This window comes from Orcinus orca, chromosome 16 (assembly GCF_937001465.1).
Source record: "Orcinus orca chromosome 16, mOrcOrc1.1, whole genome shotgun sequence".
Classification (NCBI taxonomy): domain Eukaryota; kingdom Metazoa; phylum Chordata; class Mammalia; order Artiodactyla; family Delphinidae; genus Orcinus; species Orcinus orca.
The window spans coordinates 61,642,235-61,664,203 of NC_064574.1; the positions used below are offsets into that span (position 1 = coordinate 61,642,235).

A 21,969-nucleotide genomic window follows, 5' to 3' on the forward strand; every position below is an offset into this window, starting at 1 on the left:
TGTTACTTCTAGTCCCTAAGAAATGGGTTTCACAGCTCACCAGAGTTGAGATATACAACTTATCATGCTAACATATTCCTAACAGTTTTCTTTCAGAGAAGAGTTTAAATCCTCACCCAGAGCCAACAGACAAACAAAAACACCCCAACAAAACAATGACAAAAACAAATGGTGGAAACATTCCTCTTCAGAACAGATTCCCAGACACCCAGCAATTAAATTTAACCTGCTCAGCGTTGCTGCAGGCTTTTCAAGCATCTCTGCAGCTGAAGACTCTACCCACAGGGGAGAACACACTGCAGAGGGTTGAAAGAATGTGTTCATTTGTGAGGAAAAGGAAAAGGTCAGGGCCATTTCCAAAGTATGGGGTAATGAATTTCACCAAACAAATTTCAACAAAGGCTGCAGGAAAACCAAGTGAAACAACATATCCTCCTAAAGCTGTAAACTGCCATCCAGGGTAGCTTTTTAAATCAATACATATGCAATAGCCAACTTAACCAGTACTGCGTTTTTCTAACATTTTCACAAATTCTTGAAAAAAATGAAGGCTGGGAAAATGATCTACTTAGAGATAATTAAGTGCCTGTATAGAACCACAAATTATGTGGGTTTTATAAAAATTCACTTTTTTAAAGCACAAAAAGAAAGATTAATCTGTATGATATGAAGATGATCAAGGCCTTAAAGAGAAAGGAAACAGCTGCTTAATCAAAATGACAAATAAGGAAACCCAAACCTTGAGCTGGACTTAGTTTCTTAATTTGTCATTCTGCTTTTCCAAAGACCATACCAGGTCACTGAGTTTTAAACCCAGGTCTTCACTGACAACCACAGAAGCACACAGCAGCAGACTATCTAGCTACCACCATCCTGGCACATGGTGTTTTGACTTGCTATGCAGACAATGCTTATCTTCTAGCCAAGCTTGCTCTTCTGCTGTGCTAAACCAGGAAGAAGAAGAGACAGAAGAAATCTATACAGAGAGCAGAAAATGTAGAAAAGAACTGAACCACAGAGGGGGGAAAAAAATTCACCAATGTCAAAAGTTCTGAATGCCACCCAATCACGGGTTGCTCAATAAAGGTAGTTTCTGGAGGGAATTCCCTGGCAGTCCAGTGGTTAGGACTCTGCACTTCCACTGCAGGGGGGCCAGGTTCAACCCCTGGTTGGGGAACTGAGATCCCGCAAGCCACTCGGTATGGCCAAGGGAAAAAAAAAAAAAAAAAAAAGGGCAGTTTTTGGATCATTTTCCCTTCTTATGAGTCCCAAGAACACACAAAAATCAGATGACAAGTTCTTAACTCTTCTATTATCTCCAATCTATACAAGTATTTCCTGTCAATTGTACATTAGTCTTCCCTTATTTAAAAAAATAAAACAAAATTAAAAATTCACTGCTAGCTCAAAACCTAAAAGCACACAGCTTGCTTATCTCCGTGAGTTGACACAGGATGATAAGTCCAAGGTTCCATTATCTGTTAAAGGTCAAGGATGAAACAGCTTGGCCTGTTCTAGGGACACAGCCTACACCCCACACTCCTAATGCCCTGATCAGAAGTGAATGCCGTTGTTCACAAAGGAGAGGGAAAGAGAGTCCAGACACATTAACAGAAATCCACTCCAACTGCTGAGAAAACCCCAAGCCACATCCTATTTGATGGCTCATTAAAAAAGGAAAAAATTACTTGGGAAGTGCTCAAGCAGCAGACGAATTCCAACACTAGTCAGAGAGGGAAGCTAATAATACATCACACATAACGTAAGTTTGAATCACCACGCTGAAATCATGAGAAAACTATGAGACGACATATCTTTGGCTCTCTTCTGCCTCCTGAATTATTAGGCTTAACAGATTCAAGTTGAGATCCATGTACTTAGAGGGTTAAATGCATCTAAAAAGTAATTCTGAAAAGCCTTTAAGAGCTAAAAATAAGTGATTTTTCTTTTCTCCTCCTGGAAGGCATAAGTTAAAAAGCCACTAATTGTGTATAAAACACAGTAAGACAAATAACATTATCTTCCACGCTGGAGGTAGAGCTGCCATGGAGTGGAGCACTTCCTAAGCGCCAGGCCTGCACCAAGTGTGGTACCAACAATCCTCTCACTCAGCCTCATCCATCCTGGGAGGCCGGCAAATGGGGTCTCCGTGAGGAGGAGGCTTGCTGACTCTCTACAGATGGATGAGCAAAGGAATATTTCAGCTTCGTTTTCCACAGGAGGAAACCTAGGCTCAGCAAAGTCAGGATAAGTAACTGGCCAACACCGGTTAAGCGCGTTAAGAACCAGGCCCCGGAAATCAAAGTGAGGCCATGGCACACCAAACAGGCCTGCTCTTTGCACTCTGCCTTACGGTCTCTGATATCTCTTTTTATCCAGACGCTTCTACAAAACTTTACCTTTCCAGGTGAAACTAACAATAAAAGCAGTCATCTTGTTCATTTTAAAGAGTTTTTTTCTTTCCTTTTTTTTTTTTCTTATAACTAAAATAAATGCTTCTCTTCCAGGACCACCTAAAAACATACTTTCAGAACTTCAGCAAATATACTATTAAAAATAAAAATATTATAGAACTGTAGCTTTGCTAATAAATAATACAAATATGGACTATTTATTATATATATTCATTTTATCTGAGGTCTCTCAAAATCGCTATAAGGGAGTCATTCGTAGGCCATGACAAATGGGTCCCATCATTAATCATTCTAGTTCCCTGCTGGATATCTTGTAAAATCCTGTATATACCATATATACTGTGATACACCACACTGTCTTGAGTTATGACCCAATCTATGTGGCTGTGACTGGTACAACTGTTTAGACAGCTCACTAAGAACAAAATCTGTAACTTGGCCTAAGGCCCTGCTTGATGGGGCCCTGCCCAGCTGCCCAGCTGCCCGGTCACCTCTTCCCCACTCCCTCACAGCGCTGGCCTTGCTCCCTCTTGCTGATAAGCCTTTGAAAAAGGTGCTGCGTCTGCCTAGACTGCTCCCCACCACAAAGCTCATACTCACTACTCCTTCACTTGTTAGCTCAAAACTCTCTTTCTCAGGGAAGCCTCCCCTAGACTAGCTCTGTTTCTCCTGTTCTGTCCTCTCATCTAGCACTTTCCACACTTTATTAAACTAATTTCTGCCTCTCCCACTAGACTCCAAACTCCACGGGGTTGGGGTACGTGTTGCTCACCCCCTGCATCCTCAGCACCCAGCATATATGCACTAATTTGATAAACTGTTGAGAGCCTTGTGTGTGTCAGGAACTGTTCTAGGCACTGGGGATCTATCATGGACCTCTGATTCTAATAAGGGGAAACAGACATGAGGAAGTGTACAAACTAAATGAAAAATCAAACAACCACAGTGCTTTGGAGAACAGTAAGGCAAGAAGTAGGGGGAGGTGTGGAAGAGTTACTTTCAAATGGAGTGGTAAGGCAAAGAAAGGTGGGGCAATGATGTGACAGAGGTGAGGTGAGGGAGTGTGAATCACTAAATACCTGGGGAAAGATCATTCCAAGTGGGGGAAGCAGCTTGTGAAAAGGCCTGCAGCAGGAGTATGCCTGGAACGAGCAGGCATACAGTGGGCACTTGATAATGATGTTTTGTATAAATGAGACAGCACAGAAAAGCTACATAAGATCAAGCTGTTAATTATCACAGATGCCAAGGGGAAGCTAAGTTTTCATCATATAACTTCTCTATTGGTAATAAAACACCATGTGGTCCACAGAACAAACGCAGAAAAGCATCTTTACAAACTCCCCAAATCAACACTTACCTGTCCCTTACTGTCTCTTCAAACCAAACTTGCCTTTGTTATTGTGTTGGTCAAATTCTAAAATATATACTTGCTCCTGTCTCTCACAGCTCAGCCATAAGCAACTCATACAAAACTTGAACCTAAGTACTTGGAGATGTTAACTTCCTTTTTAAACCAATGTCCCCAGTACAAACATGAACTGGCTTTAACCCATCTCAGGTAGCAAATTCTATGGTATGTTTCATTGCCGTTAAATCACTAGAACTGACAAGTGAACTCAAATACATATACATGAAAATATTTTATTGCTAACATAATGTTTCTCCAGAGGTTTTAATAGTTAAAAAAAAAAAAACAGTCAAAATGAGTAACAGAAAAGGATTGTGCTCAAATCCCATAGGAAGTTATTAAAAAAGAAGCAAAAAAATTATCCCTATGGCCAACGAAAGCATGCCAGAAAGACATGCCTACAAAGGGGATGAAAGCTGTGCCTAATATTTTGAAATGAACTGTAAAAATTTAAGAGAATGATATAATATACGTGAGAACAAAATCAGAACTAGAAATACTCAGAAATGAGGGGACGGTACTCAAGAAAACTTTAGAACTCAAGAAAGAATTCGATATGAAAGAAATCATTTTATAAATGCAGACTAAATTAGAAAGAATACAAGAATGAATAGGTGCAACATGACTTAAGAGACAGAGACAATGAAAAAGAGGAAAAATTTTAAACCAAAAAGAAACGAAGAGGTTAAAAATGATTAGAAACTAAGTGACAGAAGACAAGCAAAGAAGATTCAAACAGATACAATAGCAGTTCTCATGGACAAAAACAAATGCAATGAATAGAACAATACTGAAAGTTAAAATTCATGACAGGGCTTCCCTGCTGGCACAGTGGTTAAGAATCCACCTGCCAATGCAGGGGACGTGGGTTCGAGCCCTGGTCTGGGAAGATCCCACATGCTGCGGAGCAACTAAGCCCGTGCGCCACAACTACTGAGCCTGCACTCTAGAGCACGCGAGCCACAACTACGTAGCCCATTAGCCACAGCTACCGAGCCCACGCGCCTAGAGCCCATGCTCCTCAACAAGAGAAGCCACAGCAATGAGAAGCCCATGCACTGCAACAAAGAGTAGCCCCTGCTCGCCACAACTAGAGAAAGCCTGTGTGCAGGCAGCAACGAAGACCCAACGCAGCCAAAAATAAAAATAAATAAATAAATTTATAAAAATAAATAAGTAAAGGGGCTTCCCTGGTGGCGCAGTGGTTGAGAGTCCGTCTGCCGATGCAGGGGACACGGGTTTGTGCCCCGGTCCAGGAGGATCCCACATACCGCGGATCGGCTGGGCCCGTGAGCCATGGCCACTGAGCCTGCGTGTCCGGAGCCTGTGCTCCGCAACGGGAGAGGCCACAAGTGAGAGGCCCGCATACCGCAATAAATAAATAAATAAATAAATAAGTAAGTAAGTAAAATAAATTTCATGACATGACAACTTTGCTGAAGTAACCAAAAAAACAAACAAAAAACAACAAAAGAGGCAATACTGCACACTGAAAGGACACACCACATACCTGGGAAAACTGATTCAAAACAACCAGCCTGAAGACATATCCTAGTAAAGCTAGTAGACTTTAAAGCAAAAAATCTTTGGGGTATCCGTTCGAAAAGAGCAAGTCATTTAGAAGGGAAAAAAGTCAGACTGCCTTTGAGAGAAGCACTTCAAGCCAGAAGAAAATGGAATGTCATATGTAAAATACTCAAAGAGGGATTCCCTGGTGGCTCAGTGGTTAAGAATCCACCTGCCAATGCAGATTGAGCACTGGTCTGGGAAGATCCCACATGCCGTGGAGCAACTAAGCCCGTGCGTCACAACTACTGAGCCTGCGTGCCACAAGTACTGAGTCCGCATGCTACAACTACTGAAGCCCGCATGCCTAGAGCCTGTGCTCTAGAGAAACCACCGCAATGAGAAGCCTGCGCACCACAACGAAGAGTAGCCCCCGATCACCGCAACTAGAGAAAGCCCACATGCAGCAAAGAAGACCCAACGCAGCCAAAAACAAAATACATAAATTTATTTATGTATTTATTCTAAAAAAAAGAAAAAAAGAATTCCAGAAGCATTCTTCCCATGACTTCCTAAAACATGTACTAGAGAAAAAGCTTCAGACAACCAAACTGGCTGAAGAAACATCATTATAAGTACTGATAGTGAGCATTAAATATATATTTACCTGTAAGACTAACACTAAATGATGGTTATAAAGAATAGAGTATAGTGCATATGGCTGATGGCTCTGACAATGTAGATATTAAAAGAGAAAACATAAGAATAAGGGAGGCATACAAGAAGAGTAAAATGTGCTGCCCTCTTTATAGTTAGTAATGGTGAGTAAAAGGGTATTTCCTCAAATCAGATGCAGAGGACAGGGAAGGCAAGAAAAATAAGAGATTATTAGCTAATTTCAATATTGCTCATATTGGCAGGGAACCAGTAAATAATGACTAAAAATAGACAAGATTAAAATATTATATGTTAGTTGTGGCAGACTGCAAAATGGCCAAAAATTCTTCCTTCTTTTTATGTACACCTTTTGCAGTGTGACTTTTCTGCTCTTCCCATCAAGAGGTGCAGTGAGTTTACTGCTCCCCTTGAATCTCGGATTGACATGGGACCTGCTTTGGCCAAAGGTGTTTTAACAAGCACAATGCAAACAGAGGGAACTTATGGACAGTGAAAAGGGGCATGGCTAAGGTATTACATAATCTCATTAGAATATGGTAGCCCTAAAAAAAAGAAAGGAAAAAAAAAAAAAGAATATGGTAGCCCTCAGGACAAAAATGTTAAGTTGCTCTTAAAAAAAAAAAAACCCCCACAAAAGCAATAAGCAAAACTTGAAAAAACATACTAAAGGGGAGAGATAATAAATAAAACAGACATACAGAGAATAACTATCCATATAAAAGACTTTTATACCTACATATATACTATAAAACAATGACAGAACCAAGGCCAAGCATTATCAGTTATATGAATAAATTTAAATGGGCCTAAACTCACCTATTAAAAGAAAAAAATTGATTGGTTAGCAAAGCAAAATCCAACTCTGTGCTGTATTATTGTGGTACTACTGTGATGTTATCTCCCAGATATCTTGGGAAATTAAAAAAGCAAAGTTGAAAAAAAAAGTAAATATAGATTACAATTTATCTAAGAAATAGAAGAATATAAATATGTCTACTTACCTGTTTATATTAAGAAAAACAAACAATGGAAGGATAAAACACACACTTTTAAAAATAGTTACTTATAAGGGGAGGGAGAGAACAGGGTGGAGGAGACTGGGATAAAAACTAGACTTTTCTGAATACAGTATATCTTGTTTTTTAAATTTGACTTTGGAACCGTGACAATATTTTAAATAATTACAAAATAATTGTATTTTGTAATTGTATTAAAAGAGATCCCTAAGAACTAAAAAGAAAACAAATGAGCCTAAATGTATACAGCTTGGGGCATAAACTCACAGAGAGGGAACTAATCCAAAAGGCTTTAAAACAGCTATCAAACTGTACGTTCCTCAAGGACAACAGCCCAAGCCAAACAGAACTGCAAAAGTCTGAACTGTTCTCTATCACACTGGTAGTGATTGCACTGGTTGGTTATTCCGAGACTGCTGGGTATATACCATGAGATAAAACAGATGAATAATTATATGATACTCTATTGCCACCCTTCCCAGTATCACTGGGAACCAGGATTCTTGGTATGGGAGAAAGAAGATATATGTAAGACCAAATTAAGTAAAAAAAACTTTAGCCCTGATGTTGAGTCAGAAATGCCAGTTTGAACTCACGATGTATTTTTATCTGAAAGAAAGGAAGATGTTTTTCTTAGCTCTGTCTATTGTAAAGGCTCAAAAACAATGACCAACTCAGCACAGTGAGCACTCTGGCACCCTGATTGTGGTCTTGAAATACCATTTTCCATGAAAAGTATCCAGAGCTCCTTAGAGGAGTGTTGACTCCAGGCCTGGGGCAGAGCATGTACCAGATGAACCTGGAACATCTGTCTGTCACAGGGCAGGTCAAAAGGACTTGGCCAACCTCAAGAGGCTCTCACTTGCACAGCTGGGAGAACTGGATCATTAGTAAGGGTTAAAACTGCACCTGGATGAATTGCATTGTAGGTGTTTATGTGCCATTACGTCCATGAGTTCACAGTGATAGCAAACCAAAATAGCTAACCGACTGGTCACAATTGGACAATTCTAGTAAATCAACTCACTTTTTAAAAGAGCAATAAATGAAAGGAAAGAATCAAACACATATTCTGCTTTTCCTATACCAATTGTAAACCACATATAGCAGATAAGTGAGAGTTCCTCTTTATGAATGTATTCCTACAAATAAAGGAAACAGGAATGCCAGAATTACAGTATCACCTTATTGCAACCTCTAATGAAATAATGGATCTACGTTAATCATTAACAGCTGTCACATCACAAAACGAGAGATACCCGTTAACATGGGCTTCCCGATGGACGAACACAATGACACCTATGAAGCGGTCTTGCATCCTGACCAAATCAAATCTTATTTGGATCAAGCCTCTAGATTTAATAAGTAGTTTACAGGAAACAGGAGGACAGGAGAATATATAAGACAACACAAGGGGATACAATCAGTAAAATCAGAGCTGCAAGAAACTCTACAGGACAAATGACCCTGTTTCTTCAACAAATGAGAGAAAGAGAGCTACAGAATAAGAGACATAATAGACATTTCAACAATCACAGCGTGTGGCCCTTATGTGGATCTTGACTCAAATGGAAAAAGAAAAACTCACGACACTTGTGAGATAATTAGAAATTTTAACAGTAAGTGAATATTTGACGATGTTAAAGATTTATTTTTTTTAAAGCAATAATAGCATTGTGGCTGTGTTTTTTTTTTAAAAAAAGAATCTGTGTTTGAGAGATACACTGAAATAAGAACCAGTGAATATGATATGGTGTCTAGAATATGCTTCAAAATAAAACAAAAAGGGAGAGAGTAGGTATTGGTGGACATGAAATAGGACTGGCTATGATAGTGGCTGAAAGGGGAGTGGGTGAGTACACAGAAGGATTCATTCTATTCTTCCATCTTTCCTGTGTATCTTTAACAGTTTTCCTCAATAAAAAATTCAACCAAACCAACAACTGGACCGCAGGAGCCTCTCACCTCCTCACACCCCTCAGAGAGCCAACGTGAGTTTACCATGGCCCGAGACTCACCATTGTATTCCCCTGTCTGGTGACTATGCCACAATGGGTTACCCTCTGGTTTCCTAGCCTGGCTCCCCAAATGGCTTAATGAAGGTAAAAGATTTAACATAAATTCATTTCCACTTCCGTTGCTTTTCCAGCTCTCTCAAGCTGCTATAACAACACACTTTGACAAACCTAAATATCCCCTTTTCTTTTTCATATGGAAAACAAAGTAAAATAGAACATTTGACATGCCATAGACCAAATTCCTCTATTTTTTCCCCCAAACTCCTAATTTATCTCCTCCCCTTCTTCCCATCCACCCCCACCCCCACTATCCCCTTTGGTAACCATAAATCTTTCTATGTCTGTAAGTCTACTTCTGTTTTGTAAATAAGTTCATTTATATAATTTTTTTAGATTCCACATGTAAGTGATACCGTATTGATATCACTTATATGTCAAATTCCTCTAATTTTTTTTTTTCTGGGATAATTAAGATGAGGTCTAAGCATAAGCTAAGACATTTCGACCAGAATTTGGCCCCTTTGGAACTTTCACTCTCATGGAGAGGAGTTCAAACAATAAACAGAGCAAAGATATCCCCAAACTCAAGATTTTGTGGCTGTTCTCTGAAAGCAGACCAGGGTTGCCAAAAAATTCAATGACCCACAGGTCCCATCCCCCAACCCCCAAACATCTGACACGTGGTATAATCTGGACAGAGTCACGCACCAGTAAATGAACACAAGGAACCACACCAATCAGTTCACACCAACAGAGAAATGTGGCTGCTTTCTACTTGGAATATGTGTTAAATAATACAAAAGAGCTAAGTCTGAGGTAAAAGTAGTCCCCCAGGTAAAGACAAGAAAGGCCTAACACCAACATTACAGAAAGATCTTCAGCCACAGACGGGTGGGGGAAGGTGCCAAGCTGGTGCAGAAACGCAGAGCCTCCTCCCACTAGAACTGCAGGGAGCACTCCAGAAAGGAAACCAAGACTTCTTTCCTCCTTTTTTTAATGTACAGCTGAGCTTAAAGGGAAGAAAAAGAAATCCTCAGGTGTCAGAAATGAGCAAGAACTTGAAGCCAGGGGTTAAGAGCAAGAGTGGGCTGGGGTAGCTCCAGGGAGGATGAGACCTGGGCACAGGCCCCAACAGCAAGAAGCCAGAGACTCAGACACGGTTTCAGGCCCGTGTGGGGCAAGAACAGGACTGAGGGCCCTGCACAAAGCTGGGCACATAAAAAAAGACTCACCAACTGGCCTGGAGATGTGGCAACCAAGTCTGTCCCTGCCTAAGGCTGTGGGTGGGAAGAGAAAAGTCTGTAAGAGAAATCACACCTCAAGCCTGCTCCACAAGGAGGTGTTAAGAACAAAGAAGCAAGCATGGTGAATAGCAAAGATAACTTGACCAAATTCACTATCTAAAAGACAGAGATTCTCTGACTGAAGAAAAGCAAGTGTGCACCTATTTGTTATTCACAAAAGACACATCTAAAGCGACGCAGAAAGGCTGAAAGTAAGAGGCTAGAAAAGATATGAAGCAAATACTAACCAAAAGGGGAAAATTTGGGTCTAATTAAGTTATATCAGACAAAATCGAGTTCAGGGCAACAACAACAACAAACCACTAATTAGAACAATAAATGCCCCAAACCCAAAACCGACAGAATTATAAGCCAACAATTTCAAAACCACAGTAGGAGCTAAAAAAAAACCCCCCAAAATCCCAATTATAAACTTATAGATCAAGCAAAGGAAAATAATGAGTAAATAAATAAAAGATTAGAATCACATATTTAACAAGCTTGATCTGGACGTATGGAACCCTATACTTCAAGACTGGAAAACTGTACTCTCCTTTCAAACACACTTGGAATATTTATAAAAACTGACCAGGTCACAGAGCAAGACTCAACAAATATCATGGACTATCTTAACCACATTCTCTAACGTGAAGTCATAAAACCAGAAACTCTATGGTGGGGACTAGGGTGCAAAGAAAAATAATCTCCACTTGCTGCCCCTTTCCTCTGAGCACAGAGAATCTACCCTCCCACTAACCCAAACTTAATACTGTATGTGTGTAGAGAGTGAGCTGGCTTAGGAAAAGCTATACATTTCTGGAGAACATGGAATGATTATGCCACTTAATATCAAAGACAGAGTAGTAGCTAACTGCCTGGCCAAACAGAACCTGCTTGACACTGTATGCCTCCTGGGAGTGATGCAAGGATTAAGGAGATAAAGAACTAAGTCATTCAGGGGAGCCCAGATACAACACGGTAGTTGATTCTAACCTGTGAGCTTTAGTTGAGTTCTCTGTTTCTTAGCCTAAGAAATTGAAAACATTTCATGAGCTGTTGTTTTTCCAAGGCAACTACCTAGTTATGAATTTGTTTGGGTTTGTTTTTCCTCATCAGTAAGTAAGCTCTCAAAGAAGAGCTGGGGCCTGAGGGCAAACCAGTATATTATCATAACCTTGGTCCACCCCTAGCAGTTTAGGTAATCAAGATTCATTACCAGGTACACTTTCCTGTCCAAACATGAATTATGAAGAAAGATCTTGACTCCTAGGGGCAGCTGTTTGCTGCTGCTACTAAACTGCGGCATTAGGAGTATTCAATTTATCAAGGTAAGAAGACAAAGATCAAGCTCTAACATAATCACTTTTCAAAATACTTGCAAACATTTAAAAGGGAAGGGAAGGGGACTTCCCTGGTGGTGCAGTGGTTAAGAATCCGCCTGCCAATGTGGGAGACATGGGTTCAAGCCCTGGTCTGGGAAGATACCACATGTGGCAGAGAAACTAAGCCTGTGTGCCACAACTAATGAGCCTCCGAGCCACAACTACTGAAGCCCACATGCCACAACTACTGAAGCCCGCACACCTACAGCCCGTGCTCTGCAACAAGAGAAGCCACCGCAATGAGAAGCCCACACACCACAACAAAGAGTAGCCCCCGCCCCCTGGGGGAAAGCCCGCATGCAGCAACGAAGACCCAACGCAGCCAAAAATAAATAAATTAATTAATTAATTTTTAAAAAGTCATTAAAAAAAAAAGGGAAGGGAAGGACTAGACTAGGAGGGATAAAGCTCCCTTTACTCGAATTAGAAATCCAATGAAAATTTAGAGGAAAGTCTTTAAATGTACCTAAAATACTTCACTGAAAACATTTTATCTCCACTTAAAAATATAATTTTCCAAACAGTATTCCATTAAAGTGTTTATGTAGCAATACGAGTTCTCTAAGGAGTTAACATTAACAAAATATAGCCATCGGTGCCATTCAGATCCTGCCCCATGGTTTTTATGTGTATCTTTCCTCATTCAGATGCATTAAATCTTTGTACCACCAGATATCACAGTAGAATTTTATACATATATATAAAAACTGATACTCTTATTTGTACATCAAAACGAATCTCTCCTTTAAATATAACCCAACACAGTACAAGTACAGGTAATGGGGAGGAAGGAAGAGCCTTCCTACATTAATTCTCAGTAATTTCATGAGAAAGAAAAGGATAATTTAAACAACAACAGATTTTTAAAAACAGTCTATGACAGACATTTTCCAGAACAAATACTACTATTACTCCTTAAAATATATATATATGCTTACACATGGTGGTCTCAAATGAAGTATTTCCTTGTTTCTGCTTGACTGAAGTTATCCAGAATACTTAGAGATAATCTCACTATGGAATTTCAGTTGAAAGATTTCTCAGAAAAACATGTAGATGAAGTTCCTCTGCCACTCTTACTAAATGTGACCCTCTACAGATGAGGAAGTAAAGGCACCAAAGGATAAAGGCTGTTCTCTGCCAAGAAATGAAACAGATGACTCCCGCCCATCTGAAAGATAAGGATGTGTCTGGAAAGTGCAGGAAGCCATGTCTGAAGTTGTCCAAGACCTGTCAGTTTCAGTACTTAATACTGATACAGTCCCGTCAACACAGCGGTCACAGAAGGGGATAAGCCCTCTGGGCCAGCAAGGCAGGGCATCCATCGCTCTCAGCCTGACGTAGGGCACACACCCACCCACATGAAAGTCAGAGTGGCCGTGTCTGTGCAACAAGCTCCCAGGCAGGTACGTGAAGGTAGTGATGTGCCAGCCATGCGATCTGCTAGGGCAAAGCCTGTCCACCACATCCACTGCCGCCTGTCTTCACTGTCACACAGCCATGAAGTTGTCCCCATGCCAAATGACTGGTCAGAGCTGCTCAGTGAATCCAGGGATCTGATTAGCCTAACAGATCTAAAAGTGACACTTTCCTTAACTGTGGGCTCCACTTGGGAAAGACTGGACTATGTGTTACGTGTACAGAGGTGAAAAGAAAGACTGCGTAATGGGACAGCAAGTGCCCTTCAACCAAATCTGCTGCACGTTGCTTTCTCCAAGTACCTGCCAAAGGCATTAAGTGAATCTTCCATACCTTTTTACTCTTCTCCCATCCCAGGCCCCTTCTCTGCTAAAGGAACCAATATGCAAGTTAAATTCTGCTGAAATGAAGAGGCTGCCAAGGTGAACCACACATCCTGGGTTTTCTCAAACCTCACCACACAACAGAAAAGATAAGATGGAAATCTACAACGAGAGGATTCATCTGCAGAAATATGGTATCAAGAAAAAGAAGAAATAAAGACAAATCACCTTCAACGAAAGTCAAATTCAACAGCTGTAGGAATTATAGGCACAGATGTTCAACATACAACCAAATTTAACCACCCTCGATCCTTTAGCCATACAACTGTAATAAGAACAAATGCCCAAAGTCACGATAAACTGAGGAGACGGCCCCTGGTTCTCATCTCACCAAATGAAGCTCCTTGGTCTCCATCCACCTAATTATCCAGCACTTGGAGAAGCCCACCGCCCCTGTGTCAGTTACTGCCCGGGCTGCCCGCTGGGCCAGGCAAGGCTGGGCGCCCTGCAGCAGCCCGTTTCTGCAGCAGTGTTCCTATCGGGCAGGAGCCAGGACTCTCTCGCAGCTCTCCCTGAAAAATAACAAGTAGGCAGCCCAGAATCCTTTTGCCTAAGAGCACTGGGTGGAACACCGCGGAGGAGACATGAAGGCAGAAAGGAACAGTCTCAGTATTCGCGCTCCTTACGATGCTTTATCAAGTATCCTCCAACACTGAACCACTGCTCCCCAGGGGAGATTAGAGCTAGGTTCCTGCGAGCCTTCGGCCACAGCACTTTCTTAAACCAATCAACACACACTCTTGTTTTACGGGTACTTCTGTTTAAAGATACCTTATTTAACATACGTTGCTGACTCACTACTACTGAACTCAGCAACAACGGACTGAATGCGGCTTCTCTAACGCATTTTCTCCGTAAGGCACATCAGTCTTCTCATGCTGGGGAACAGAGACAGCACTTTGGCCCCATGACTGGGGGGAGGGGGCATTTCAAATGGCAAAAATAGCCAACAGAAAGCACAAAAATGTGAAAAAAGTGGCAATAAATAGACTGTGAAAAGGACCCTTGTTTACAGTACGAGCTGCAATGAGAAGCATCGCCTTGTTCAACCTCAACTGGGGACCGCGTGCGTTGGGAGACTCACATTTCCACCGCTCTGCGCATGTCCAGGAACGACCACAAAAGCTCCGTGAGTGCTGATTTTGAGGTTACGAAAAAATTTTAATGAGTAGGTGAATTCACAAACACAGAATCTGTGCGTAATGAGGACTGACTGTACTTTTAAGACCATGTCCAAACCAACCTCCCAAACTGACTCGGAATAAATCCGTAGCCCGACCTTACAGCAAATCTTACAAACTCCTGTGTCTGTGGAGTCCTGGTATTACATGCAAACCTACTCGAAAGCTGACCTCTGTAACAGAAAGAGGCTCCAGGAACTAGTGAAGTCGGGACCCCGAGTAGACTCCGAGGGAGACCCCTAACTGCAACTGACAAACGATGAATTAGAACAGCAACGCAGGAAGCCACGGGAAAGCAAAGGACAGACAACTAAAAATCATTTTGGCAGCAGTTTTGGTCTTGTGTTGAAAAGGTGCAGGTGGGAGAAGACTTTAACTGGAGGGCACTTCTATCTGAGGGACACATCATTCTACGAGGTTTACACCACAGTTTCCACGATGCGGCAATGCACGCTTTTTATAAAATCAATTCGGTAATGCTATTTTAATGTCTGGATTTCTGAATGGGGATGGGATAGGGCAAGAAGTGCACGTTAAATAAGCAGCTAGTGCCAGGCATTGTGTGAGAACATTACCTTTATTACCTCCATCAATTCTTCCCAGCCCTGAAAAGTGCATTTTCTCATCTTGATTTTACAGCTGAAGGCTCAGAGAAGTTAAGTCAAGCACCCAAGATCACACACCCAATTTTACTCCAAGTCCATCATACCATCCGGGCTTCTTCCAAACGGCTAAAATAAGTCGAGACGTTGCTTGGGTAATTCAATTAATTGAGTATCCAGTGAAACAATGAATTGAGCACAGTATTTCTGGTAAACTTTAATTCATGAGTTTTCCTCTAGGTACTCAGATCTTTTACAAAAAGAAAAGAGGAAAAAATATTTTCTCTCTATTCATAAATCTTCAAACCAAATCATGGAAGACTACACACAGATCAAATAGCAAATAACAGAGGTCTTCATCCTGATTCCTACAAGAGTGTCACTTTACCCTGAGTGCAAAGGTGGCCCTGAGCAAGCACCTAACGGAGACCCTCGTGGTAGGTTTCTCTAGGCTCCAGACTCTGAAGGTTTTTGATCCCGCAAATGTTGCCTAACTGCTGCCGTACTGCATGAGGTTTACACTGTGGAAAGGGCATGCTCTAAGTGTCCACATTACTTAGCATGAATAAGCATTTTAGGTGACAAGTTCTACTAGAAGAGGGAAAGGTGGATTCGTTGCCAGTATGACAGCACCATCTTCTGGTCAGTGAAATGGAATGAAGACAGAGAAAGTCACACCTGGACTTAAAAAAGCACTTCAACAGTTTAGTAACACAGAAGAGGTGCAAGCTAGAAAATTCAGTGTCTGCAAAATCCAAATAATGTCGGTAGTAAACAAACAGCCTCACAAACCAATCACAGAACAGAAAAAACTTTAACTGTAGGTCATTACTGGTTGCCATTCTACTTCTGGAAACACGGCCAGCCTCTCAGTTCTCCCACACTGCAGAACCCATCATCCTTATGAAAGAAATTCCTTACCATGTCATCACTCACACTCACACCCACACACCTCTGGGTGCACCAAAAGGCGCTCTGCAGCTCACACACAAAGTTGAAATTTGATGAGGCAGCGATCAAGGCCCTCAGAATCTCATCCTTTCCAACCATATCTCCCACTAGTACCAGTTGGCAGTTAGGGAGCATCATCCTCTCTTAGGCATTCTAACAAGTTGTTGGAAAGATGGAGGAACTGATGACAACATAGCATCATCTTTATGTTCCCCCAAAGCATAAGACCCTTAGTAGATTGTGTTGGAGATGGATTTGGGCCTGAGGTCCAAACAGGGCTTCCTACCATAGCCAATACCACCCCTACAGAAATCCAGACCAGGAGACCCCATCAGTGAAAAGACCTGATGGTTGCAAGAAGCCTCTAAGATCTAAACTATTTCCTAATCTCAAGATTAGGAAGAGACCCCAGATGCTGGTTTTCTAGGCCTGCCTTCTTCAATGCAGTGACCCCACCACTGGTCAAAAAGGCCCTTGGGTGCCAGCCTCTTCCTAATTTCACCCATCAGATACGCCACTGGCCTCCTTCCATGAGGAGGAGCAAGCAGGGGGGATGGAGGGGGGTCAGACACTTTAGCCACAATGTTCCTCTCTGGGTGAGAAGTGTGGATGTCTCCTCCCGGTCCACGGAGATATAAGAATGGAGGAATGAGCACTCCTGCCAGATGCTGTCCACACGAATCCCCAGCCCACACTGGTCTAGAGACAGGAAGCACCTAGGATGGAGATCTTTGTCAGAGTCACCTTTACTTCCTCCCTACTGCTAACACCTGCCACAGTGCTCTGCACAAATGGAAGAGAAAACTCTCCATTACATAAAAACTTTACCTGTCTCCTAAACCATATGAATTCAAACTTTTTTGACCATGAGCTACAATGATACATTTTTATTACAACCCAGTACACATACATGTATTCCTGCATGTACAGATTTATACCTGGAAAAAAACTTAACATTAAAAAAAGCAAACCTAAGCTCTCAACACAAGGGTTTGTAAAAAAAAAAAAAAAAAAAAAAAAAAGACAAGAAAAAAAAAGCAAACCTATCTTTATTAGATGGGACTCACTTCGACATTTTCTAACTTTTTCTTTTTATAAAAAAGCTGGTCACACTCACTAAAATGATTTCACAGCCCAGTGAGAGGGTGAGCCAGCCTGACAAATTGTGTCATAAACATCCTCTTTCCTGCCCACATCGGCTCTGCCTGAACGATCATCTTTCTTCTCTGCTAACTCAGAATCAGCCTTCTCTCAAGGACCCCATCAAGGCCTCTTCTCAAAGTCTTCCCCAACTCTTCCCAGCACTGTCCCAAATACCAAGGATGTAAAATAATGACTAAGAGGCAGTCCCCACTTCAAGAAGTCAAGTCTCCTGGATGGGACAATTGAACACTATACGATAAGCCCTACGTAAGCCATCTTCCCTTCCTCTGAACACAAGACACTTGCCATCTGTATGCACTGATTCATTCATTCATTCAATTATTCTCTCCCACCTTGACTTGCTCCAGTATCATTTGTGTAAACAACATTTACATGTTTGTCCAAAGATGAATCCGTCAAGTAGGATTTCTTTTCTTGCAATCTTATTTGTCAAGGGCTAATTTTCGTGAACTCTAAATTAGGAACTGAAGTGCACTGTCACCGATTCTTGGAAGCCAATGGCCCATTTATTATTCTGCATAGCATTTATAAATGTGGCAGATAAATTCAATTTGGCCTCAGTCTCTAAGAGAAGGCTCTGAACTAGAGTAAATACAAAAAACACCAACCTCCTAGACACTTAAAAATAAATAGAACCTGCTCGAATATATCCATCAATTTTTGACCCTGTGCTACAATGCCACCAACAGACGTGGAAGAGTGCCATCAGGGATGCCACCTCTGACAGCAATCAGGCTTTACAAGAACAGCTCAAGTTGACAAACTAAGCACTCCATACCTGGAAATTCTTTTGAAAGCCTCAGACTTAAAAGAAAACCAGTGAGATGCAATATATTATTTTGAAACTTGAATTAAAAGACTACCCCAAATCAACATTACAGAAGTCTTGTACAAGGGATAAGATGCAAACTCCTAATTTTAACACATACATTTCATGTTTCCACCTTCTAACTTCCTCTCCAGCCACTCCACCACATGTACCTCCTGTTCCAATCAAACCAAAGGATGTGCTGGTCCCACTCTTTACCAGAGCTTTCTCAGGCTTCTTCTACTAGGCTAACTCCAACTCATTATTAGGATCAGCACAGGCACCACCTCCTCCAGGAAGCCTTCCTTGTTAACCCTCTTCTGCGTCTCCATGTCAGTCTGAACTGGTTCTCCCTCTCTGAGCAGTGTACCTTATCACAGCCCCCAGCATGTACTGATGCACTAGTTGTCTAGATACCTGTCTGCCTCACTAGACCATGAATTCCTTGAGTGCAGAAATGCTTATTATTTCATCTCTATTCCCCATCTAAATTCAGTCCCTTGGTTCTTCAACAGTAGACAGGCAAATATTTATGCAAAGATTAACACTGCAGCTTTCAAATGAAACCCCCCCCCTTTTTTTTTTCGGTTGCGCCACTCGGCTTACAGCATCTTAGTTCCCCGACCAGGGATTGAACTTATGTCCCCTGCAGTGGAAGCGTGGAGTCCTAACCACTGGACCACCAGGGAATTCCCAGAAACACATCTTTTTAAAAAAAACTTGCGAAATACCTCATAATTATTCTCTTCTCTATTGTTACTGTAAAGAACACTGAACATAAAAATACAAGGTATCTAGCAATACACATTGATAAATTAATAAGGCTTACATCCATCTGAACCTATAATTACAAAAATGCACACCTAAATGTGACCCTGCTCACACTATAACACAATTCATATTTGGGGAAACAACAATTACTAAAATCAGTAGATGTCCTATAAGTAGCTCATACTTTTTTGCTAAATAATACGCTATTAAAATTTATTTCCTTTTCCTTTAAATTATCTATATAATACCAATAAAGGATTTATGAGAAAAAAAGTCTCAGTTTCAAAGTTTTATTTTCATGTGTTGGTGTCTTTTCTATGTTCTTTTTCCCAATACCATAGCAGTTTGCTCCTCTGCCTTTGAAGCAATTAGAAAACAAATCTCTATGATGTTCCCCACGTTACTCCAATTCACATTAAGAAAGAACAAAAGACATTCCTACTAGTTGGACAGTGTAATATAAAGCCTTATTACTAAACAGTTATTTTAATCCATGCTTGCTTTTTATAATCATGAAACCTGAAAAACACTCTTAAATATCTAGATATGTTGACATGAGGTGACATGAGGTGTAGAAGTTAAGGTAAAACCCTGGTCTGAAGTGCTAGAGTAACCACCACTCTAACACTTCAGTGGTCTAGCATTTTCTGGCATTTTCGCTCAACATGATGAAGTGACATTTACCCTGCTACTAAAGTGATGTTTGGGCTTCTTTCCAGGATAAACAAGAAAAGACAGGTTGCAAAAATACTCAACAGTGGAAATATTATCAACAAACATCACAAATCAAAAATGTTTCATATCCACCTTCCCAGAATAGCAGATTTAAACCAAAAAGTTGAAGGAAAATCCAGAGAAACTAATTCCATAAATTTCATGATTAGAAAAAAGATAACCATAAAATAACTACAGTCAACAATATGCTAGACGTCTAAGCATTTCAGAAGCAGGACGTTTCCTTTTGCTGTGCCCCCACACATATAAAAAAGAAAGTACTACGACATTATTCTTAAACTTAAATATTTTAGTTCATAGGTAATATCTGTCCTAAAGAAAAACAGAAGATAGAAAAAAAAACACACGAAAGTAAAATTTTCCTATAATTTCACCACCCCAAGAGATTCGCTGGTAACATTTTTTGTAACAAAATAATATCCTGAAACAGCCACTGAAGTGGTCCAAAATCATTTCACTTATAGTATTTCAAATTTGCTAATACCAAATTTATTTCCTTTCTTTAAAATAGTAAGGTTGTAGACAATAGGGATCATGTCTGAGAAAACAATGCTAACATGTAAAGACTAACACAGCTAGCCTATTTAATCAACCAGTTCATTATTTCTGGTGACAAAACAACAACAAACAGCATTTGAAGCCTCAAGAATAAGAATCAGAGACACAGGGTCTGTGTTGAATTCTCAAACTTAGTCTCTCAGTGGCCTAAGAGCAAGCAGGCTGATTAATCTCATTGCTTCAAATTTCCTAAAACCACCAGCATCCTAAAATACTTCCCGAGAGCTGACTATGGCTGTGGTACTAAATCAGGCACAATGGAACCTGCTTTCTAACTTATTCTGCATAATCTTGAAAAGTATGTATGATAAAAACAACAAGAACAATGAAACATACAACTACATTCAAAGATGCACAAAATTTTCTGAGTAAATGAAAAGATACATATTCCTGGTCATAAAGACTGAATTTTTAAGACTGAATATTTCTAAATAAAGATGTCAATGGAATTAATTTGTTAAAATAGCAGTGAAAAATCCCAGTGGGCTTTTTGAGTGACCCTGACAGAATGAGTCTAACACTCAATACAAAGAATAAATAAAAGCTTATTTTGAAATAGGAGTCAAGAGTCCTAAAACTGTTTAAATTAAGTGTCCAGCAAAGAACTGGTTAAATAAACGATGATACCTTCATATGATGAAATGTTATTCAACTAAACACAAAAAAAGAACTTATTACATAGACATGAAGCACTGGTAAGTTAAAAGAACACACAGTAAAACAATATGCAAAGAATAAAATATTATAAGGTAAAATATATACTTAAATATAATATACACAGTTGAAAAGTAAATCTCAAATACTATTGCAATTATCTTTGCAATAGTATTTGAGAAGAGAAGAGGCACTACACAAATTTTTAATTTTTTGGTACTTTAAAATTTTTCCATTAACAAAAATTATCACTATTTAATAAAAAAGAGGTACAAATGAGTTGTTTCCGTTTTTTTTTAAGATCATTATGGACCCAATGATTTCATGTTTTCAGAATTTATTTTAATAAAATAATCAGAGATATAAAGAAAGACAAAGATGCTCATTAAAGAATTAACTTAAGGACTTCCCTGGTGGTGCAGTGGTTAAGAATCCGCCTGCCAATGCAGGGGACAGGGGTTCGAGCCCTGGCCCGGGAAGATCCCACATGCCGCGGAGCAACTAAGCCCACCTGCCACAACTACTGAGCCTGTGCTATGGAGCCCGCTCGCCACAACTACTGAAGCCCACATGCCTAGAGCATGTGCTCCGCAACAAGAGAAGCCACCATAAAGAGAAGCCAATGCACCGCAATGAAGAGTAGCCCCCGCTCGCCCCAACTACAGAAAGCCTGCACACAGCAACGAAGACCCAATGCAGCCATAAATAAATTAATTAATTAATTTAAAAAAAAGAATTAATTTAAAATAGTAAAAATTTGGATATAACTTAAACATCCAAAAGGGATATAGTTAAATAAGTTACATGTACCTATACAATGAAATACAATGCATCCATTAAAAGGAAACTCTTCGGGCTTCCCTGGTGGCGCAGTGGTTGAGAGTCCGCCTGCCGATGCAGGGGACACGGGTTCGTGCCCCGGTCCGGGAAGAACCCACATGCCGCAGAGCGGCTAGGCCCGTGAGCCATGGCCGCTGAGCCTGCGCTCCGCAACGGGAGAGGCCACAACAGTGAGAGGCCCGCGCACCGCAAAAA

General features: G+C 40.7%; 1 protein-coding gene across 5 annotated transcripts in view; it reads right to left on the reverse strand.

The window, feature by feature from the left end:
* PARN (poly(A)-specific ribonuclease) overlaps positions 1-21,969 on the reverse strand; it is a 167,423-nt gene that overhangs the window by 76,451 nt on the left and 69,003 nt on the right. Inside the window, exon 22 of one of the 5 annotated variants that reach the window (XM_033428763.2) lies at positions 15,153-15,422. The exons of the other annotated variants lie outside the window; for them this stretch is intronic. Coding sequence (XP_033284654.1) covers positions 15,367-15,422 — 56 coding nt within the window. The 3' untranslated portion in view covers positions 15,153-15,366. Of the gene's footprint in view, positions 1-15,152; positions 15,423-21,969 lie in introns of those variants that run through there. 5 annotated transcript variants of the gene reach the window in all.